The sequence below is a fragment of the Peromyscus californicus genome, unplaced genomic scaffold (genome assembly GCF_007827085.1).
Source record: "Peromyscus californicus insignis strain IS unplaced genomic scaffold, ASM782708v3 Scaffold_3__1_contigs__length_106647218, whole genome shotgun sequence".
NCBI lineage: Eukaryota > Metazoa > Chordata > Mammalia > Rodentia > Cricetidae > Peromyscus > Peromyscus californicus.
The window spans coordinates 13,997,250-14,021,761 of NW_026294551.1; the positions used below are offsets into that span (position 1 = coordinate 13,997,250).

General features: G+C 38.2%; 1 protein-coding gene across 8 annotated transcripts in view; it reads right to left on the reverse strand.

Moving 5' to 3' along the window:
- The window catches only part of Cep112 (centrosomal protein 112), a 494,900-nt gene that overhangs the window by 288,369 nt on the left and 182,019 nt on the right, over positions 1 to 24,512 (reverse strand). For all 8 annotated transcript variants that reach the window (XR_008222117.1, XM_052755648.1, XM_052755650.1 and 5 more), the window contains one exon: positions 18,967 to 19,149. Coding sequence is in view for 7 of the 8 variants with exons in the window: in XM_052755648.1 (XP_052611608.1) it covers positions 18,967 to 19,149 (183 nt within the window). In the remaining variant the exon portion in view is untranslated. The remainder of the gene's footprint in view (positions 1 to 18,966; positions 19,150 to 24,512) is intronic.

The following is a 24,512-nucleotide window of genomic DNA, read 5'->3' on the forward strand; positions in this document are numbered from 1 at the left end:
AGAATTACAAATTGATATCTAACAATTACTTATTGTTTTCTGGTTTTATTGGTGCTAGGGGTCGAGCACGGGGCCTCATGCATGGGAAACAAGTGTTCTACCACCAGCTCCTGTTTTCAGCTTTTTTTTCTTTTAAAGAAAGGTCTCATTTTATAGCCCTGGTTGGCCTAGCACTTGTTTTGTAGAGCAGGCTGCCTTTGAATTCAAAGAGATTTGCCTGCCTCTGTCATTTGAGTATTTGTACCTGTTCCTCCTTTTTATAAGCAATCATGCTTTCACTGTGAGTACAAAGCAGAATGTAAATGTTATCAACGTCAACACTGAAAGTGACTAGTCAGATAGCAGAAGAGGTCCACGAAACAAGGAACAGCTTTCCTGTCCTTAAGACCTCTGGTCATGGCCTGAAGTTACTAGAACAAGACACAAGTTTAGAACTATTATTTAGCATCACAGTGTTAAGAGTAGAAGTGGGAAATGTAATTATAGAATATAGGCAAAGAAGGTTGGACTGTGGGCAGCATGTGACACTTAACCCACTACTTCCATTGGAAGGTTCCAATAATTGTCCAAAGGCATCAAATCAAGACTAAAAGGTATCAGTATATTTTCAACAACAGAAACAAATAAAATCTAACCTAAACAAAAAGCAGTCAGAGAAAGTCTCTTCTGTAGATTAGACTGGGGCTGCAAGGGTTCTGATCACAAACTCTACTTGGTATCATACTATTTGAGAGGACAATAATACTAGATTGGAGGCTGGAGAGATGGCTCAGCTCTTAAAAGAACTGGTTGTTCATGCAGAGGACCTGGGTTCTGTTCCTAGCACCCACGTGGAAGCTTACAACTATTCATTACTCCAGTTCCAAGGGTCCAAAGCCCTCTTTTGAACTCTGTGGGCACCAGGCACCCTCATTATGAGTAGATATACATTTAGGCAAAACACTCATACACTTAAAATAAATAAAAATTATAGAAGAATAATGAGTCAATAATTTTTAAGAAGAGAAAAATTAAATTGGATTAAAGAAAGCTCCCTCCTGGAGGCAGATGAGGTGCTGCAAACACTTGCACTAGTTCAACTTTACATGCATTGTTCTCCTGGGGCAGTGGTCACAAGCTCCTGCTCAAGACCTTGCTCAGGGGCTGTGGTCTCTTCGACAGTGGCTAGACTGTCTGCCTTCAGCCTCTGATTTAGTCATACTCTGCAAAAGGGCAATTAGCAACCTTTCACAAACTGCTCTGAGGGCAGGGCACCCTCATACTTCTGTCCAGGATGTGGAGACAATATATATCAAGTGCTCAAAGCTGGTTAATTATTTTAACTTTTCTTATTCAAGTAATAAAATCTTCTGATTACTTATAACACAATCACTGCTAATAAAAGAGCAGTATTTAGCAATTGCAAAATGAACTCAATCTCAAACAGGGCCATTTATGATTACAGTAAAAACAAGAAAAAATAGGAATAGGAAATCAAGAGCCCCTGCCACTCAGAGCAGGGGACTTTGTTACAGCTTATGTATTTTTCCCCTTTGTGTCATTTTTATGAGAATAGACATAGCCAAGTTCACACATTAACTTCAGAGGCCGAGCAGAGCAAAGGCTGTGTGGGGGGGGAGTGCACATATGCATGCACACAAGCATGTGTGTATGTTTTCCCTTTGGCCATCAGACATAGCTTCAAACAACCGTCTTATTATTTTACCCCATGAAAGTTAATTTATTGCCTGGAGAAGAGTTAAAGGAGTTCTTGAAGATGATCTCAGACTATGTTCCCTTTGCCAAATAACTATCCCTAATTATAACATCATACCCATTGGACATGGATGAAAAGAACAAGTGACGGTTCTGTGGTACAGCCGTTCACCATGACACAGTTGCCACATTTGTCCTCCTGTGGAAACATTTCAGTGTATGAGAGTATTATTTCTACACACTGAGCTTAGTTTATGCAGCAGAGATGTACCTAAAAAGTCCCCAAGAAAAAAACCACATCAATGTCCATAATCACAAGGACACCACAAAGTTAATGACATGCTTCATACCAGACTCCATTTCAAAGACATGAATGTAAACTATTGAGAAAAACTTAAAGTTATGTAGAAGTGCCATTTTTAACATCTAGGAATCATTGCAGAATTTGCTTCTTGTGTGACCTTTGTGACATTCATTATGAGGGACTTTTGTCCCTATTTCTTATAGGCATGACAACCTCTGCCAGGAGAAATGATATGAATGTACAATATATTTGTACTTGTTGAAAACATTAAAGGAGGAAAAGTATACTCTTTTATTGGAAGTATATATTACAAGAACAGTGCCCACAGCATGGTCTCTGTTGGAAGACAGAATTACCATCTATGCCCATTGCTCCCATCTTAAAATGGCTTTAGCTACCTTTTCCATGGCCCAGAGTGCTGGGGATGCTGTGAATGTGTTGCTCTTATTTGGTTGATAAATAAAATGCTGATTGGTCAGTAGCCAGGCAGGAAGTATAGTATAGGTGGGACAAGCAGAGAGGAGAATTCTGGGAAGTGGAAGGCTGAGTCAGGAGGCACTGCCAGCCACCACTACCATGAGAAGTAAGATGTAAAGTACCAGTAAGCCACAAGCCATGTGGCAACTTATAGATTGATAGAAATAGGTTAATTTAAGATATAAGAAGTGGATAGCAAGCAGCCTGAGCCATTAGGCCAAACAGTTTAAATAATATAAGCGTCTCTGTGTTTATTTGGGTCTGAGTGGCTGCGGGCTTGGGCGGGACTGGAAATAACTCCAGAGAACTTCACTTTTAAAACCTATACTCCACACATTATTTTACATTCATGCTCCTTTATCTTTCACTCTTCGTGATTAAGTGTATCATAATCTTTTTTTTTTTTGGCATTTTATCTATTAATGACTAATCCTACCTAAGAATGCCCTCAATATGGTTTGGATAGATATTCTTTCATTTTTATCTTATTACTAAAATGGTAGCCAGTAAGCTGAACTCATTGTTATTTGGTGATTTAATAAACATGTTCTGCATATTTTAGAATTCTGAGGGTTTACAAACTATAATATAGAAAGAAGCAAAGCTCAGACCTAAAATAATTCCTTCAGAATTCTTTAGTTTATGGATTTAGGTTCATCCATTCACTGACTAAGCATTAATATTTAGGCCAGGTTCCCTAGGAGGTGCTCATGATGTGAAACAGAGAAGCTGTAGTCCCTCCTCTGGGCTATATAAGTAGCAACATTACAGCAGATATGGGCTTCCTTTGTCTTTGTCATTTACATTAGAGACTTTGTGAAAGCACAGAGAGACAGACATAGTGAGCACAGCCACACTGCAACCCACCAAAGAACATCAGCTGAAGCCTGGAGTCAACTGTGGCTTCTCCAGGAGCACAGCAAGCTGTCGATGCATCCTCTACACCCTAGCTGAACTGATAGGCTGCCCCTCTGAACAAAGCTACCCTGGCTTTGCTGCAGTTCTTACTGATTGTGAATCTGCCTTTATTAAGTGTCATTCGCAAGTGTTTGCTGAGGCCACTGTCTATGCGAGGAGTTTTGGGTAGAAGGTAAACAGAGGTAAAGAAAAATTGCTAAGGTCCTCTCTAAGTTTATGTGGAGAATAGGCAAACATCTTACTACACACACAAGTACAAACACTAAAGTGCTACAACACTCGCATCTACTATGGTAGAGAATAGTGCATGGTGCTGGGAAGTTAACCACAGGGCCAGGTCATGCAGCATAGTACGGGCCATGCTAAGGAATTTGGGGTTTATTCTAGATAGAGGCAACAGGAGCATTTTACTCGAGGGAGTTTTCTAATCCAATTTATATTTCACAAACGATCCATTTTGCTGCTGTGAAAAAAAACATGAAAGAAATAAAATTGGGAGATAAATGTGAATGTTTAGACTAGGGCAATGTGTAGAAGTAAATGGACAAGAGACCTATGTGGGGGTCTGAACCTATAGCACTTATCAGTCAGTGAATTAGAAGAAAGGAAAAAAATCAAGAAAGACCCAAGGTCAGCTTCAGTAGGGGTACACAGCCATGCTTCCCTACAGACATGGTAAGGTAAGGAAGGAGTCAAGGCTTCAGCTCTGGACGGGAGGTGCAGACTGGAATATGTCTATGAGCAAGCTAAGAAAGGATGCAAAGGAGGCTAAGAGGGTGCCAAAGGTGGCCAAGCAGAATGCCAAGGGTTGGTAGATATCTGAAACGAGAGATGGGCAATTAATTGGAGGTTTTAGCATATAGCTGTTACTTCAGATCAATGAAATGCTGGTGACCACTTACTGGAAGCAAGAGAGAAACAGTGAAGGGCTTGGATTCCAGCACCGAATGGTGGAGAAACTAGTGGCAAAAACGAACAACAACAATAAAAAGATGAAAAAGAGGAAGTAGCAGGAAGACTAGAGCTTAAGCAGCAGATTCAGGTATCAGTGGGTAGGACAAGGGTTAGTGGTGCGCCAGTGAAGACAACCGAGGCTCAGGAAGAGAGCAGGGCAAGGCGGTGGAGTTGTGGTGCAGTGAAACATGGCACCAAAGAAGGGCTAAAGGCAGAGCAGTGAGGCTGCACCATGAGAATGCCACACCAGTGAACACCATGTGTGTGCAGAATGTGAGTCAGGTAAGAATGTATTCCCTCCACACCAGTGAAAACCATGTGTGTGCAGAATGTGAGTCAGGTAAGAATGTATTCCCTCCACACCAGTGAACACCATGTGTGTGCAGAATGTGAGTCAGGTAAGAATGTATTCCCTCCACACCAGTGAAAACCATGTGTGTGCAGAATGTGAGTCAGGTAAGAATGTATTCCCTCCACACCAGTGAACACTGTGTGTGTGCAGAATGTGAGTCAGGTAAGAATGTATTCCCTCCACACCAGTGAACACTGTGTGTGTGCAGAATGTGAGTCAGGTAAAAATGTTATTCCCTGGGAACTCTGCATGGAAGAGTTTTATTCTATGCTTTCTTCTAAGGAGAAAGAGGGGAAAAGAAAATGAAACATTCTATAATCTGTGGCAGCCCATTGATGGGCATCTGTACAAGTTTTCCCAGAGGGTTTATGTTTTGCTAATTTAACATTATGCATCAAGAATTTGTCCTAACTGTGGTTTATAGTAAATTTATAGTTAAAAATGGATGCTCTATTTTAAGACCATGGAAAATATTGCAGAATTATTTACTATATATCATCAAATGGTACCAAATAGTCTAAGCAAATGGGAAAAAACACTTTTTATTCTGAAAAATAGACTGCAAATTACCAATGGAACACAGGTACACATTTTCTTGAGAAAATTTGTTAATGGATAATTATTTATCCCAAGTGACCACTAGAACATTAAAACATATTCAATTTTGACTTTAAAGTCCATTTGAATCTACAGTCTACATTGATAATTATCTTAAATTACTTCCTTAGTTACTTAGCTGTTTGGCTCAAGGAACTATTTATTATTCAGTAGTATATGGAACAAAAACAATGTTAGAATCTGCTTTCACAAATAGCGTCTTTTCCAGATCAGTACTCAGATGAGGAGAACTATTTAATGCACAGTAAGTGTTTGAAATTTGTTTTCCCTTTAAGAAAAGTTGGAGTTAATAGATTTGACTTCATTAGCCTGAAATATGCCTGCACATATGAACAGGGCAAGAAGACTGTACTAACTAACAGAGAGCTTCAGCCTCCAAATCCTCCTTGTCAAATCTAAGAGATTCCAATCAGCCAAACACCTCGATAATAGTCATGGGACTGCTGTTTTAATTAGCTGCTGATATTTTTGACTAAGAATTTCAGATGATGAAACTGTTTTTCCTTGTATTGAACCAGCTTGGCCCAGACTAGCCTGTCCCGCAGTGACATGTATGTTGAATACAAATCAGACAGCACAGCTTTAAATCTGTGTTGCAGCTCTCATTTCCAATTCGAGAACTGTACCATAATCATAAGCTGCTGGTGGATGAAAGGGAATCAGCTCTCTGAATATTAGCTAATGCCACATTTGCAAGTCCTGAAGAGATCTGTGCTGTTAAAAAAATAGATCATTTCGCGTGAACCTATATCTATGAATTGCTTTGTACTGCTCAGCTGATAGAAGCAATGCCTGTGCTGGGATTAAACCCTTTTCATCATAAAACCTCATCTGGTTCGGAGTCCAAGTCCATCAAACCTTTTCCCTTTAAAGTCCCGCCTTTGATTCTCCATCAATTTATTCAAACCGCAGCTGGGTGGCTGAAAACGAAAGGACAGCATCATTTAAACCAACCATGTTCCCAACTTGAAAGAAGGGCTATAATTAAAAAAATGGGCATAAAAGAATGGAAATGGGATAATATTTTTTAATGGTAGTTCAAAGGCCGACAGATGTCAAAGCCTTTGAAGATGTCAGTACACTGAGCAAGAAGTTGCCATAAAAGAGCTCGCCTAAGAGGTGAAGCGGCTTTTTAATGGCTGCAGAAACCCTTGCAGACACATCCTTGTGTTTTTAATTTGTCAGAGCTTCTGCAGTATTTTCAGATTAATGACACATGATGATAACTGCATAGCAGACATATTTTTATACTTGCTTAAATGAATAGTTTATTTCACATTCTTTCAGAACTAGATAAGAATAAGGACACTTTGCTCTAGGAAGTCCCAAACTCTTCTGATTGCTTCACATATTTATGCTAATTTTGTGGGACTGGCTCAAATCAGAGTGGCTATTGCTGCCAGCTTTTGTTCTTTAACAGTCGGATTGATTGTAACATTACAGTTCACATGTGGTAGTTGGGATGTGTTCCACCACAGCTTCGTTCTTTTCATGCACTCGGAACAATATGTGCCTGAATAATTAATTTGTGCACCAAGTCATGTCAAAGCAAATTAATGTTTAAAAGCATTCCAGAGCTCAATCTAAACAACCACGGGCTGCCTTGGGGTTCTGAGGAGACAGAGGCGCACAGGAGAAAACACTGCAGCCGCAACAACAATGTGACCTTACTGCCTACTTACAAAGACAGAGCTGTAACTCTGAGAGTGAAATGCTGGTGAACACTCTGCTAACATTTGGGGAGGAGGAGGGCTTTGAGCATCCACTCATCTACAGGGTTCTGACATGGCAATTGGATTTGTTCTGTAAAATTGCCCTCGTAATATTTATGAAGGTTAGCCACAAACCTCTAGTGAGTGTAGCAGAAACATCTCCCACCAATGGGAATGCATGTAATTTATATCCACAATGCTGTGCAGGTGAGAAAGAGTTCCTGGGTGTTGCCATCAGGTGGATTTGGGTTCAAATCCTATCTTTTCATATACAAACAACTGTTTGGACTTGCCTTCCCATCTGTGAAGACTGAGATCACAGTACCTCCTCCCAGAACATGTGGGACAGGGTTGAACATATTGTATATGCTCAATTCCCATTCTCAAGCTAAATATGTACAGGAAAAAATTAGGCCATTTGAAATGGAAAATGGTTTTATTTCTATATACAACAATATCATATTTTAATGAAAATATTCATCTTTATAAAGCAGATGTTGAAATTTCCCACTGCCCCACAACTGGCAATTTGTGAACACTATCATTGTTTCTGCTAGAATCCTACACAGCTATAGCTAGGCAAATCCTACAGTACACAACTTTGGCTTTGACAGCCAAGCCCTGCTATGACACTCAGGGCTGCTACTCTGCAGACAGGGTGCCAGGGTAGGGACTGGGGCACAGCAGAGGGACTAGCATTCTCAAGCAGAATGAAGCTGCAGACTCGAGAGCTAGAGAGCTGAATCAGTGTGTTACAACTCGAGGGAGCAGAAAGCCTACTGCTTAGCCCTTAAGCACTTGATCAAGCAGCTTCCCACCTAACCCCCCTACCCCCGCGCGCGCGCAAGTTTTCTGTGATAGGGAAAATTTGAGGGTGATTTTCCCAAGGGCCTGTTTCTTCTTCCATGTGTCTAGGTGACTGGTGATTAGCCTTGGTGACAACTTCAAACTGGGTAAGCTTCCTTAAAGCATCTCCTGTCTTGTCTGCACTTCCCTACTCCCAGCCTCCCTGACACCCATCTCCAGATGCCCAAGCCTCTGGACAAAGCTCCAGTGGCATGCTACTGGAGATGACCACTCTGCAAATCCCTTGGCCTTCTCCTTTTTTTCTCTTCGCACCCACCTAGCTCCATTTTCTAGTATAATGGGTTTCAGCTTATGAGAAGAATTTAATTTAAAAAAAATGTTAAACATGGCCTCAGCAATCGTTTATTCTCATTCCCAGTTCAATGTTCAGATTTTCACTTCAATGAGGACTTCCCCAATTCTGTTAAGCCTGCTCTATCATCTGACTAGAAATGCAGAGAGATAACGATGGAATAGCCATTATCTCATTTGTAATGCTTCCTCTGCTTGCTAAATTGCCTGGCAAGGACCCTCACAGAAGGGCTTCCACCCAGCCCGTGCTGACCTCAGCACCTCTAAGCTTGTGCTGGATGTTCTTCCCCTGACCTTGGCTCCTCAAACTCTTGCATGAAGGGATATGCAAGAAAAGCCTGCTAGAACTGAATTTGTACTTTACTGGGTGATTCTGGCAGTCAACCACATTCATCCAGGGGAGATGTAAAGCCTTTCTTGCTATCAACTTGAGCAAAGTTTCCTGTGGCCTTGAAGACTTACTGCTTTCCAAAGCAACAGTGGGACTGGGGAGGTTGGGTGGGGTGTTCACAATGCTCCCTATACCACTAACATGCCTACCTGCAATCCATCGCCTACTCAGTCACTAATGGCCCAGGTTGCTTCACTCATGAGCCTTGTTTCATGGCTAACTTTACAGGACTCCTTAATCTCTCAATCCATGTCCACCTGCAGAATTATGGGAAGCAGCATCAGTCTTCATAGGCTGCTTCTCATCTGGTACAGTAGTCTACTTCTGTTCTACCCCCACAGTTTACAGTTTGGAAATAAATAACCTACTATGGGGAAGGTTGTTTAAAAATGTGTCCATTTCAAATCCCCACATCAATCTAGGTGTCAGGCAGGATTTACAGTTTAGTAATTATTTGCTCTAGGTTTTCTCCCTCTCTCTTGACATTTTCTCTCTTTCTATTTTTCACCTTCTCTTGACACACTGTGTATCTCCTGATTCTCTTCTGCCTCTATCACACTGGGATCCATAACAATCCGTGCTTGTGACCCCAATCTATTTCTAATGGTGATGGAGAACTTTCTTTTGAACATTAGTCCTATATGTCCACATAACTAGTGACACATCAAACCATAGCTCCAGGTCTCTCCACTCTCCCTCACTGCCTTATCTACTGTCTCTATGACATTGCCTTAATGAGACTATCATCATCATGAGCTTCGCTCCACTTAGTCACCCAGTCTCAAACTCACTATCACACCAAGCCTAAGGCCTGGCAGAGCAGAGAATGAAAAAAATCTTAGGAGGATAATTAATAACGTTGGTGCCAAAGGAAAATTCTATATTCATAATTTTGGCTAATGTTTATATAAAAAACTTATATAGAAATAAACTTGAGGTACTATTCTTTGAGAAGTGATAATTCTATAGCTTTTATTGGGACTTCATATTTTCAATATGAATCCATACTAATGTGGTTTCTAAGAGAAGTAGGGATAGATAATGACTGAAATTTTGGGAAGACGTACTCTTCATATTTCTGAATTGAACTATTTAGCTTTCACAGTGCTTTGCAGGCTGCTAGGGGAGAGAAGACATCAGTGGACTCACCCAGCACTGGACCCTTCATACTGCAATACCAACATGCCAGGCAAGACTGTCTCCTGGGATAACGTCGGCACAACTGCTATGGGATAATTAACCACTAATTGATCAGATGTGAGGCCTGCTACACGGGCGGCATTTAATGCCTGACACTGTAATCCTGGTCAAAAGCCGAAGGCTGGGCTTTGCTAAGTGGTCAAATTGTCAAGTGGTTTGACATACTTATAAACACAGACCCTGGGATTGTTACAACTTCTGTCAGAGCAGCTTCTTTGTGTAGGAACAGCAATCAATGGAGAGATGACTATCTAGTCAAAATGTTGAGAACAAGATCCCTAGTGCTCAGCCTCTCACAGGACATCCATATCAACTCCACCACCAAGGCTTGGGAACATCCTGGGAAAGGAAGCAGAAGGAACTGAAGGCTGGGGCGAGTGCTATGTAATGCTGTCTTTTAGACAAGGCTATTGTAATCCTGAACTCATAACAACAGTGGTTACCTGCACAAGAACTATACAAGATCAAGACAGCCAAAATCCCAGCATAGGTGGAATACATGTTCTCTAGTCACCACCCCTTACTGAGGAGATATTGGCAGTGTATTGTTTCTAGAGGCGGAGAAGTCATTCTTTGAGGGTGTGGCTACTGGTAGGTTTCCCGTGTTCCAGTGGATGGCCATACACCCATATACGTATGGGCAGCACTAACTGGACTTAGTGTGTGTATGTTTATGTATATACACACAGTGTAATATATATATATATATATATATATATATATATATATATATATGATGTGTTGTTGGGAGGGGATGTGCTGGGTGTACATGCTGGAAGTTGGAGGGGAGAAATGATATATGATCATATTTCATTATATATGATTGGAAATTCTCAAAAATAAAGAAAAAAGCATCCACAGTATTGGTGATGATTTTTTTCTTGCATGCCACTAGAAAGGTGTTCCATGTTTTACCCAAAAATTGAAACATCTGCACAGTTAGTTGGGCTGACTATAATATGAAGTGTAGAACACCCCACATTTTAAATCTGCAGCTTTTTATCAAATGCCATCTTATGCAGTAATCTAAGGAACTGAGGAACAAAAAGTCTTCAAGCCTTTTCCTCTACTTTTCTTACTGTATATCCCAGCCTGGCTATATTTGGAGCTATCAAATCATTTGCCCAATAAGTGCATATAATATTCACATTTCAAGTATTTGTTTTTTCAGACAACATTAATGAACACATACATTTTGCATATTAAATTGCAGCTTTGGAAATACTAAAACAAATAAGATAAATAATAATTGCTAATATAAGACATTAAGATAAACAAATTACCTAATTGGTTTTAAACTTTTCTAAGATTTGTAACTTCCAAATTTTCCTACTGGAAAATTCACTTGTTCTGGGATTGGGCCTGGACACACTGTGGGCTCCCTGCTCTCTGAAATCTCCTTTTCATTCAGAGGTCACTGTATTTTTGTTGCTGTTTTCAAGACAGAATTCCTCTGTGTAGCCCCAGCTGTCCTGGAGCTCACTCTGTAGACCAAGCTGGCCTCGAACTCACGGAGATCCGCCTGCCTCTGTCTCCTGAGTACTGGGACTAAAGGCGTGCTCCACCACCACTTGTACTACTGGGAAGATGCATACACATGTCTAGAGACTGCTGCTACACTACAACTGTCCCTACAAACAAGGAAAAAGACCTAGATTCAGCTTCTTAGTGCCTCAGACTTTATTCTCTGTAATACCATTACTTCATATACCAAATAGTACAAATACATTTAGGCTTTGATTTTAAATCTAAGGAAAAAAATACAAATGAACTAGAAAAATAACACCTGGTCAAACCCTAGAAGACTAATTGTTAATATTTTCTAATTTCTTATCGCTTTTTTCAATTGTTTAATATACAAATATCTAAAAATATTAGAAGGTTCAGCAAATTGAATAACTATTAAAACAAGTGAACTTTTAAAAATTGTAGTTTACTGTTTGTTTCAAATCTTCAAATTTCAACTCATTAATACTGATTTCAGTACTTTAGGTTTAATAAGACCTTTTTTATTGTTTAACAAGTTTCTACTGAGGAAACTATTTTTTCAAATACTTTCTGTATGAAACATTAAACTAGTTTGAAAGGAGGAGCATAATTTTCCTGCAGTGCCCTGCTTTCCTCTTCAAATGAGTATAAGTTCTCCTTTACATCAATTTCTGTCATTTTTGTCATAAAAATGGCTCAGTTGTTAAATATCATTCATATCATGCAACCAGGCATGATTCCAATTAGTCCAGAATAGAACCCAATGACAGCTTAATAAGCTCCCATTTGCCAGTGCTTTGAACATTGATGATATCATCATTTTGCCAATCATTTCTTGCACTCTGGCTTCAACTTCTCTGTCATGAAAAATTACCTCAACTCTACAAATGAAGACCTCAGGGATGTCCCTTACAGAACTGATGGGGTCAAGAATCCAAAACTGGCTTTTCTGAGACATCAAGGAAGAAGACATTCACCCACAGTGATCTCACTGAGACAGAGGTGAGGAGCAAGACCGCTGCACTAGAGATAACTAGAGGCACTTCCCTACGGCAGTGTTGTTCTGCACACACAGGCAGAGAGACTCACTGCAGTGGACAGCCAGTGGAGACCAACAGCCTTAGTCCATTAGGACTTTCCAGCAACACTGAGGAGGGCCGTCACTGAAAGAAATGTAAACTCCAAGTACTCAGAGTCTCAACATGGGAGACAAAGGCCAGGAGTCTCTCCCAGGCTGGAGAAGGCTTCATGTACAAGCCTGTGCATTTTTTGTCATGTCCAAATCTTTTCAGAAACTTTTTTTTTGAGGATGTTCTGACATAAAACAAACAAACATTGAATTAAGAGTAAGGAGCCCTGTTTGCTAGTTCTGTGACCTTGGACAAGGTGATGTCCTTGAATCCCAAGTTCCTTATCTACAAACTGAAATAATTAAAATGTGGTCATCTCTAGCTGACCTAACCTGACTATATTATTATTATTGGGCACTTAAGACATCAGCTATGAATAATGCCTTCGTATGTGTGGTAGAACAACCTATATTCAATGACCTCTGCTTCCTTGCTGAACTGTTTTGTCACTACAGAGGGATCCTGTTCTACTCTGTATTTAAACTGTCTCCAGTTTAATACATTTAATTAACTCTTTTTCAAGAACAATTTTAATATTTCCAAAGAAACCCATTAAGTATAATGAGAACAAAGGAAAGATTTTTAAAGCAGTCATTATTAGTTGATACAAGGTTGTTAATTCAAAAGGAATACTTTATACATTCTTATTTAGAAGATTTCTCCTTAAATGAATATTCTTTATCTAAAAGTGGACCACATACCATAGCATGTGGTTTCCATGGTAACTAACTCATTTTAAAAATATGCACAGAACTACAGATACACTGTATAATTCTTCCAGGAATGGATCATTCTTAGAAAAATAAATTACTTGTTTAAGCTTGTAATGTTGCTTAGACTTCCGTTTTCCATGATGAAGATTAAGATGACTCATTTACGTTTTTACTTTGTAAGGCGAACAATTTTAGAATTATAATGGAAAAAAATATGGACGTCTTTCAAAATTGTAAGCTTTATCTTTACTTGAAATGATACCCACTTATATTTCTGCCTCATTAAATTCATAATAATAGCTATACATTTTAATTTGTATAACATACAACTAACACAAACATATTATTAAAATCCCTGTAAAAGAAACCACTGTTAGATACAAATAAAATGAGATCTTCCCATCAGTATATCTATGTCAAAATATAAGGGGGATTTCCCACCACTTCTACTTGGAAAAATCTATATGATCTAGGATGGCATTAGAAAAATATGGAATTTCCCCCACAGGCTTTTTAAAAATGGCTTAGTAAGGAAATCTCTACTTATGCTTTAAAAGTACAGAGAAATAGGGCAGTTAGATAATGACAAAATCGAAAGCAGCAGATCGTTGTAATGAGTTTTATCAGATAGCTTCCCCAAAAGTCCTGTTTTCCTTTTGCAAATTAAAGTGAAATGTGAAAAGTCCCCCCCCCGCCCCCCGCCCAGCCTTCTAGTGCCTGGAAACAACTTTGTACACTGCCCCAAAATCCTCTTAACACTTAAAACACACTTACTTCTCCTCCACTTTCCCTATAATACAAATAGCTCGGTATGTCAGGGACAACTATCCAAGTGTGGTGTGTACACAGCTGGAGCACCAGGCAGCCACTCTGGGGTGACTGTCTCTAGAGGAGGAGGTGAAGAACAGGCAGGGTGACAGTTTGGCAGCTGCCTCATTTTAAGTTAGGGGAATAAAGAGTCACATAGCTTGGGTTTTCTAAGCAATTAGTTTGGTGTGACCCAAAGAACTAAAAATCTTTACTCCTTTAGAATATGGAAACAACAATAGATACTGATGATGAAATACTTTGGTCATTTTAGCACAGATATAAATATCTTTTATTCCTGGAATGGATTACCATTTGATTTTACTCCCTAATAGTTTTGTACAGTCAATTAAGAGAACAGAATATAATGCAAGATAGAAAAGCATTTGGAAATTAGATAACTTCTAACCTACTTACAGACTCAGCCATGTTTAAAATGTTACTTCAAAATATTTTACTAGAATTCAGTGACAGTGACAGTGCTAGAATTTGGTAGATTTGTCACTCAAAATGTCCTTTCATATGATTTATAATGTCTCAAAAGTTAGATCTCTTAAAGTAGCTTTGTTCTCTGATTTGAGAAAAATAATATTCTTAATAAATTAAAATGAAATTTAGGCTCATATAGAGAATATTACTTACATTTTGTGAAAATGCTCAAAGATTCTAACATTTCTCCATCTGATATTTGAAAATGTTTAATATATAGAAAACATTATCAGTTTTATGTCACCATTCTTTATATTCGGTCCCATATCATAAATTTATACCAACATGAGAATTAGGGAGAAAAGTTAGGGCTTGTCTCATTGTAATTAGAACCACACATGTCGCCCCTTCCCTTCTTGCCTTGGCTTCTAGCAAACTCAAAGGTTCACCTCACACTACCTATGGAAACTTTTACAAGTGTCGGTGTTCTGTGTGACTAACATCATCTAGAGCTTAATTATTATTTTTGATCATAAAGTGTGACGTTACTATAAAATGTTGCCTTTAGCCATTTTTGAAAGTATTAGGTATACAAAGAAAAGTCAAACATTTTTGATAGAGAAACGCTATCTAAGCCTAAAGACTGTGTCCACAAGTAGGTGCACCAATAATGATTGGATTACACATATTGTTCAATTAACCCTTTGAAAACCTTCAAAGAGTTATAGTAATGCTTAATTCATTGCAGTACACAAATCTAAATGATAAATGGGAATTTATAGATTGTGCTCATATATGAAAATTAATAGAAAATACAATGTTGTTAGAACACAATTTTTAAAAGTATAAATATCTTCTCAGAAAAGTTTTTAAAGTAAAGGTCTATAAATTTAACATTTTAGAATGTGCAATAGGTACAGCTTCTTAAAGTGAATAAAGCAAAATTAAGTTGATTTATCTACTTACTATGCAAAAGTTGTTTGATAATGATTAGAATCATGACTGTCCATTTAAGATATTAAAGACATTCAATATGCCCATATTTTTTTTTTTTTTTTTGGTTTTTCGAGACAGGGTTTCTCTGTGTAGCTTTGCGCCTTTCCTGGAACTCACTTGGTAGGCCAGGCTGGCCTCGAACTCACAGAGATTCGCCTGGCTCTGCCTCCCGAGTGCTGGGATTAAAGGCGTGCGCCACCACCGCCCGGCCAATATGCCCATATTATGCAAAATTCATAGTGCACATGTAAGTGATAGGTCTAACATATTTTTGGACATTGCTAATAACTTTCTCCAAGGATGCTGTCCTGAGGAGGGCTCATAGTGGCTACCAGTTTCCCTGACTCCTTGATCTGTTTATCCTGCAACAGGTCATATAGACCTTCTAAGGTGGTGACATCACCTCTGGGGTGGGTCACAAAGGCTCCACAAAACTGTCTTTTGGTATTCATATACACCTCTCATTCAAGCCATGCACAGATAAGAACAAGAAATCTTGAAAAGGTTCATCATCCTAAACTGACAACTGACAACCACAAGTTAAGGAAACATATATTTCTTCCAATTCAACATAATAAATTCATAGTGTGACAATACAAAAGCAAAATAAGAATTACATATAGAACTGCCATACTAGACAAAGCTTTGTAAGATGATATTTAGAAATTTTCTTTATATTAAAATGTGATTGAATCAATTAAATCATTCTTCAATTTCATTAAGAGAGTATTGGTAAATAAACAATATTTGAGAAAATCAAAGATTTCTACATGTGACTTCTATCAACCTGGTTATTTTTTCTAAAATATGATCTCAGACAGACCCAGACTGAACATGTTAAACAATGTGCATTTTAGCAAATATAATTATCACACAATAAAATATCCTGTTGCTAAAAAGTATGGAAAAATAAAACATACACATAGAATAATTAGTTAATAAATGAGGGCAGTGGCTAACTGTCCTTAGATGTATTATGGTGCTATCATTATCTTAGAAAAGGGGAATAACGAGGATAAAATCTAATTTGTTATAATTATAATCATATTCACCAAGAGGAAGTTCTAGTTGGCAAGACTCACATTGCAAAGGGTAACTACACAGTAATGGCTGTCTTTCAGCATATAATACACTACACATCTGGAAGAAGCTGAAATGACTTAGTTTGACTATTATCCTCATTATCAGGGGCTGATGGATGAAGAGAGCAGCGAACAAAGCCACGCTATCCAAAACAGACACTACAGTGCTGCTCTGTAGCTAAGGACTGAAGACAGCCTTTCTTACAAAATGGCCTCCAATGCTAAAGTGGATGAGCCAAATGTTAACTGAAAATCAAATCTTTCCGGAAATAAAAAAAATATACAATGTAATACCTAAGATATATGTGATTTTTTTCTGCATCAAACATCACGGTAATTTTTTAATCTATTTTGAAAAACACCAAGCTATTATGTGTATTTCTATTTTGTGAATGGAATTCAGTACTTCAAAGGTATTATACATTAAATTTTTAGGTCACAATCATGAAAAGACATAATATAAAAATTTAGGAGTTACCTGAAGGAAACTGAGTTAATATCCTCAGTGAATCACCATAGACACAAATTATTAGTATTTTGGTTATGCATAATAAAATTTTTAAAATGTAGTTACTAATAAAAGTTCTTTAAAATTGTATTCTCCAAACAAAACTAGGTAACAATGTGTACCAAGTTAGTTTCATTTTGCTCAGGAATGAATGGAGTCCGAGTTTGCATTGCTTACTGGCATTCCCATGACAGCAATCCCAATTAGTAAAACGCTTTAAGAAAGACACAAAATATGAGAGATCTCCTAAACCAAAGCATCTGAAGATGTCACAGAGTCTTCATAGTTAATACTGTGCTGATTATAAACCCAGAGAACAGCCATATTGAACCATTCCTGTGGTTGAATTACATATAACAGTTCTAAAATTTCCCTTTTGTTATGATCAGATGGACCGCACCCTACATGGCAGATACGGCATATGCAAAATCACAAAGATTTCCTATAAATTTGGCCTCCAGTGTGTCAGCTTTCTACCATAGCACCAAAATAGTGGGCATTTAAGCAAACTAATGGATTTTATTGTGTCTATTATGTGATTTTTCTATGCAAACAGATCTTACACTGACCCAGACCTCAAGTCCCTTATGGGGAGACAATGGTAAGGTTAACATTACATATGAAGAACATGTTCGAAAATATTCTTTAAAAAATCATGTGACTGAAAATTAAAAGAACAGCATATATTTTCTAAAGGTTCTAACAAGGTTATTAGCAAAAATACAATGAATATTGTTAGAAACCATATGATTATTTTGGGGCCATGCGTACTACACTAATCACCTTTTAGTAAGCATATAACCATAAAACAATCAAAACATACTTTCCCATAAACAGATATTATTGACAGAAAATCTGCACCAACTATACTCCTATTGCACCAGTTACTCTGAAATAAAAGACAAACCAAGGTCAAATGAAAAACAACCAAGTCCCATGCTTTGCCTTACCGCCACTCGCTCGCCACTCAAAAATTAACATCTTCCTTAATTAGGAATGTTTTGATGTTTAGGTAATTACAAAATGGCTTAAACACATACCATAACAGAAGATTTATTTTGCTATTTGGAACTTATATTATTTTTAGAAGGAAGGATAACCAAGGCTTATCTGTGGTGTGGTTAGCATGCTTGGGTTTCAATGGCAAAAGAGGTCTTTAGATCTAGTAGCTGATATGGTTTTATTAGAAAAGAAAATTATCTTTTTATTGTTGTCAATTGCTCTTAAATTTTTCTTTAATAAAATTTCACAGCAATCTGCTCAAGAGGATATACTAAAGGCCCTTGATAATATATACCCTAAAGAATGTATTGTATCACAAAGATACATACCCAATACGATTTTTTTCATCTGAAATTTATAAAGATAATTTTCCATGCTGACAGTGCACATTTCATCCATAAGTTTGAAGAGTCAAATGCTACCACAGCTGGGGGTTATTCTGCCAAATGGCTTCCAACAGGGACTACAGAGATGGAGGCTAGGAGGCATGTGTGTGTGTGCATGCAGGAAAAAGCAACAGACCTGATGGGAAATAGCCCTTCTCTGGAGTCATTTTTATCAATTACCATCCAAGTAAGCTAATCAAACATAGAGTCTCATGGAAAAAAAAGCAACAATAGGCAAGAAAGTAAATATTAAAGCAGCTGCTTGATTGCCTTCAGAGATTAAAACAAAAAGCCAGGGGTGATGCTAATATATTTCTTAGGGATTTTCTAAGGCTGAGGGGAGGGGTAAGGGGCATACCTTTAAAAAAAAATCATGAAAGGAACTGAGACAAGATTATAAAAAAGGGACCAAGTTATAGCGCGCCATGGGATTTTTAATCTGGCTACCTGTGGTTTCTGTAGTTAAAGCCTTATTCATCCTCCAAACAGGGGGGTGGGAGGGGGGACAAAACAAAAAAATCACATTTATATGTCAGTTTTGCAAATGATCAAACAGCGTGCATCAAGAAGAAGAAGAAGAAAACATGAAACGCTGATGACTTTTTAAAGATAGACACCCGTTTTAGCAAATATTATTGATAATTACCTGTGCATCTCGTTTCTTGGACTCTTGAATTTGATTTTTGTGCTCCATATTGGCAGCGCGAAGCTGTTTCTCCAGGTTTTCAATTTCCCGTTCATGGTCTCGGACTAGGCTATCCTTCTCTGCGTTATGCTGCTGTAATAGGTGCGTCTTCTCCTGTTCATGCTCCAGCTTCAGCTCTACTATCTGATTGGACAATGAGGAGGACAGTTCATCAACAGAACATCCTTGTCGTCATGACAACTCATGTACAGCTTAATTTTTCTCTAATTTGTCCAAGTTGAAAATTTTATTTTTGCGTCATTATTACCTCACCCTTAAAATACCTTCATTTAATGGGGAACATTTTATCTAAAACTCCTAATATTCAAGACACTTGTCATATTCAGGAAATCCTTTGCAATCTGTTGACACTAATGTCTGAACACTGAAAAAAATTTACATTGAATGTTAGGTATTTCTTCCCCAAGAATTGGGTATTGCTGATCAGCAATGGTTGTAAATGGTTAATAGTCAGTATGCTTTGCTTTCTGCTTGAATATATATACATGTAAAAAGCAGCAATTAAATCGATCAGTTCTCTTCATGATTTTCCAATAAAAGATCTGAGCTAAATATGCATCTGGACTATTGTATATACAGTTGTCTTTTAGAAATAAAATGATAAATTTCAAAGCTCTATTATCTTTCTGTCAGCTACGGTATACCAACATAAACAGATGTTATGTCTTCCAGAAGGACACCTGCTGTGCCGCAAGCCTGCGCCATGATTTCATAAAAAGCATTCTATTCTCAGGATCCTTTCCCAGTCCACTCCACACTGGAGACTGTGACCTTGGCCAGTCTTAGCCTCTCCCTGCTAGACTGAATGGCAGCCTGAGACCAAGGGCCTGGTTGCCGAAGCTTTGATACTAATCCTCCCAGACTGTGCACAATGGCACCCTACCTGGCCTGCAAACTATAGCCAGCCAGGCTGTCTTTGAAGCAGGTGATGAATAGGGGACTGCAGGAAGCCAGCTTCCCCAGTGAACTCCAGGCCACACAGCTGCTAAGAACAGTCACTTGGATTTTTCTTCAGTTTTGGTGGATTTCGGGGAGGGGGTGCTGTTATTTAGAATATGTTGTGTTATTTTCGGCGTGAGAATCCATCTTCAAAAAAGCTAACAGTAGGAGCCTGCTCCAAATCGATCTTGTTTCCTGCAATGAATCATCAGACTACCTTATCTTAAAGCTATAGCAGTCATTTCTCCAGGAATGCACATAGCACTAAATCTCAAAAGTCATTTTCCTATGAAATTCTAAGTTTTCAGTCCCTAATTGCAAATCAAGAATCAAAACATAAATTAAGTTTGTTTTAGATTAGAACATATGTTTAAAAATACTTAGAGTTGGAAAATCAATAATAAATTTATAATCATTTATAAATGTGCTATACTATTTAGAAGAGATGTATGCTAATGCTTGAACATACCCACTTATAAGTATGTTACAATATATAAATTATATGGAAACCACGTTTTTTTCATCTGAGACCAAAGATGTATTCTAGTGAATTCATTTAAAATTTGGGTGTTTGACCCTATATTATTCCAATGTTATCAGTAAAGAGAAAAAATAGTGTTTTTTTAATAATATATACTAAGTACATCAAGTACTAAATAAAACGTTGGTTTTTTATTTAAAATAAGTAGATGTTTTATTCTGTGATTCACACAACTATAATACTAATCCAAACTGACGAGAGAAATTAAAAAGTGACCATTATTAGAGCCGATATTCAGCAGCTAACTGTATGAATTATTGAACTGGAATATCATTAGTTCTTGGACACATTACTATTTCTACTCAGTGTTATAATATCAAGTATCATTATAATAAAAATTTAAAACAATCAAAATTATTCAAGCACATTCGCCAATAAAGAGAAGTAGAAGGAGACATAGAAAGTTCTACTTGGGTCTGTGAGAACTTTTTAGAAATTGGGATAATGGGTATGACTTAAAGTTGATAGAAGGCAAAATATTTAGAGACTAGAAAGGAAGAATTATAGTATATTTTCCTCCAAAGGACCTATGCCAAGAAATAGGAGTGAGGCCAGTGGTAATAATGTCCAATTGTATACCCTCCCTTTATTTTACAACAGTTTTGCATACAGTGTACTGGGATTATATTCACCCCATTACTCTCTGGTATGCCCCCTTCCTTTGCTTCTGAACGTTGTCTTCTTCCTACCTAGTCCCCAAGTCGCCACATTAGAGAAAATGACATCACTTCCTTTAGCAACCATTTAGTCATTAGCTCCTTAGGAAGAAAAGGGACACATGGCACCTCCTCTATTCACGACGGGAAGTTTGAAGGCCAGTCCTGTGCATGCAGGTTTCTGCGTATGTGTGGTTGCAATTTATTGGATGCCAGGCCTGTTCCATGGGCAGGGATATACACTTGGTACTACAAACCAGGCCCAAAGCCTATGGCTGTGCAGGGCACGAGCCCAAGGAAGGAACACACTGCCATTGTCTCTGTTAATAAACACACAGTCAGGCAGCCATCTAAATGTTTAAATACATAGCCTGCTTCAGCTTTTAGCCCGAGACAGAGATGAGCCTTTCTGCAGAGGTAGCGGTTGAAGCAGAGACTTCTATGTTATCAAAGTCCTGAGAACAACGACTGAAGAGCAATGTCCTCAATAAGAAAACTATATCACCCCCACATTCCTACTCCTAAGGCCTGGAACACTTTACAGAAAGGAGGCTGCAAAGAATTCAGGACACAGAGGATAGAGAAGATTGTCATGAAACGCTACCATCCAGGTACAACACTACTGAACTCTTTTGCAATCTAGCAATATGCTCCCACACAACTTCAGTAGCTCTCTAAACTCAGAATTCTGAAGTGTTCTGATAGCCTGTTCAATTATTCTGCATTGGTCAAATGTTTCTTTACTAAAAGAAAAAAAAAAGAAAAAGAAAAAAGAAAGAAAAAGAAAAAAAGAGAAATAGTTAATAGAATTTCGCCTGTAAAAATAGATGTTCATCAACTGTTAGTTTAATGTTTTGCCAGTGCCTGGTAAGTCTTCTTAAGGAATAAACCTCCAGGTTAGTGAGTCTTGGCAAATGCAAGAGTTGAGGACTGTCTGCTCACTTGCACGTTATATGGCTAACTTCATGATGTTAATAAGCTTCTTCTGGGCTCAGCTTAGGTTTCTTCATGATCTGATTCTCCTGTCTTTTCTAGATAAATGGCAGAGTCCACATGAAAAGCCCAGATGCTCTGGGAATATTCTGAAATGATATTCACAACCACAAAGGGCATCACTTGGTAGAACTATGTTAGAAACCAAAGCTTTCAACCAGGCGGTGGTGGCACATGCCTTTAATCTCAGCACTCAGGAGGCAGAGGCAGGTGGAGCTCTGTGAGTTCAAAGCCAGCTTGGTCTACAAAGCAAGTTCCAGGACAGAGAAGAAACCCTGTCTTGAGAAACCAAAAAGAAAAAGAAAAAAAAAGGGGGGGGGGGTAACCAAAGCTTTGCTAGTCTCCAGTCCTTCTGCTCCAAGTGTGAGGTAAAGAGTGAGCCTTCAGACTCTAGCATGCTCCTTTCCTCAGGAGCACAGCTCACAGGAAACTGCATATCTTCCTTATCTTGGACTCCTGGATACTTTGGGTAGAGCAACAAGGTGTAATAGAGCTAATGAAGACGAGGAGTTAGTTTGTGGAAAATGCAGAGCATTCACATGGTTGAATACCGAGTGGTCAGTGAGATTTGAAATCAAGGGAGGTCGGGAGGTCCAGGTCTTTGTGTATGTGAAGGGAACAGGATGTGCAGTGTCAAAGAGGGTTAAAGGCGTCCTCACGAACAGTCCAGAGGGTTTCAGATTTCTAATCTAAAGGACTGAGGCACAGGTCAGATTAAAGCATGTTTGGACATCTATAAAACAGTGTATCGAGAAATAAAATGATAGAGCTGGAGTGATGGCTCATTGGCTAAGAGCTCTTCTTACTCCTCCGAAAGACCTGGGTTCCATTCCCAGCACCCACATGGGTGGCTCACAAGCACTTATATCTCCAGCTCCAAGGGATCCTACACCTTCTCCTGGCTTTTACAGGCACTACCACCTTCCCACACATTTAACATGGACACATAACTAAAAATAATTTAAAAATAAGCATTTTTAAATGAAAAAAGAAATAAAAGAACTTAGTGAAAATCAAACAAAAGAAAACAAAACAAAAGAAAGAAGAGTCTTCATGATGAAGGGGAAAAGTAAACCTTGAAATCCAGGAACAGTTATGGGGATACTCAACAAGACATGAGTACAGTGAAAGAACTAAAAGTCAGAAGGTAAAAAAGAGAATCAAGTGCAGGTCAAAAATAAATCCATCTTAAAACTAATCTACGTGAGAAACAATAATGAGCAGCATAAGCATGACTGAAAATCAAATCAGGTCTGCAGATAAAAGGCCTTAGGAAACCATAGTGAAGGTACAGGGAAGAATAATACAGACAAAGGAGAAAGAAAATAAGAACTCTATGGAGTGCACGGGTGTGAAAACTGAAAACTTCCCTAAAATAAACTAGTACGAAAATGCACACATCAGAAGTGTGCATGGGTGTGAAAACTGAAAAATTCCCTAAAATAAACCAAGACAAAAATGCACACATCAGAAGTGCACACTGTGAACCCAGAAAAATTACAATTGAGAAAAAAATGGCTCAGAGTTATCACTAGGTTCAAACACGATGACTTCAGACCCAAACCAGTCCAAAACACAATAGGAGTTTCAGGTAAAATTTGAGAAACTAAGAGATTACCAGAAAAGCTAAAAGCAATATTTAGTATCAAAAGACAATGAGAAACTACACAAAGCTCTGAGCAAAGAAAGGCTAGCCAGAGAGTGTGGTGTTTAGTCAAGCCATCCTTTATAGACACTCAATGATTTTGGGTCTGCCACACAGTGACCACACTGTGATCTCTTGCAAAGCTGTTCAATGATGAGATCTCATCACACCCAGAACATCCATGAAACTGATTTAAATAAACCCAAACCTATATAACTATAGGAATGGTAATAGGACAGAATATATATGTTACCAAGTTCAATAATGGACAATTAATGCCATAAGTGACAGACAGAGAGAGCAAAGAAGCCTACACAAGTTGAGTTTTGTAGTAGGGAATAACTAATGTCCTCAAAATATCTAAAGCACTGAAACCTCAATGTGTTATAATCAATATTTCTTAACATTCTAAGAACTCATGTCTTACATGAAGAAATAGCTTTCTAAACTTCAGAAATGCTTCAGTTTCTTTTATTCTCCATCCAAATTCACATAAAATTAAATTTTACATTTTAACAAAACTGGTTAGTATGGCACAGTCTTGTTCTAAAAATCTGTTTTGTCTCTAACCTATTTATCCTTAAATTTATCAACCTCTTAAGAAATTTATGTAGTGACACCATTAACAATAGTCATTTCTGGAGGATCTGAATGAAGTTAGTTCCCATGTCAGGTGACGACAGCTCCCTTTGGAGGAATATTTCCATATGGC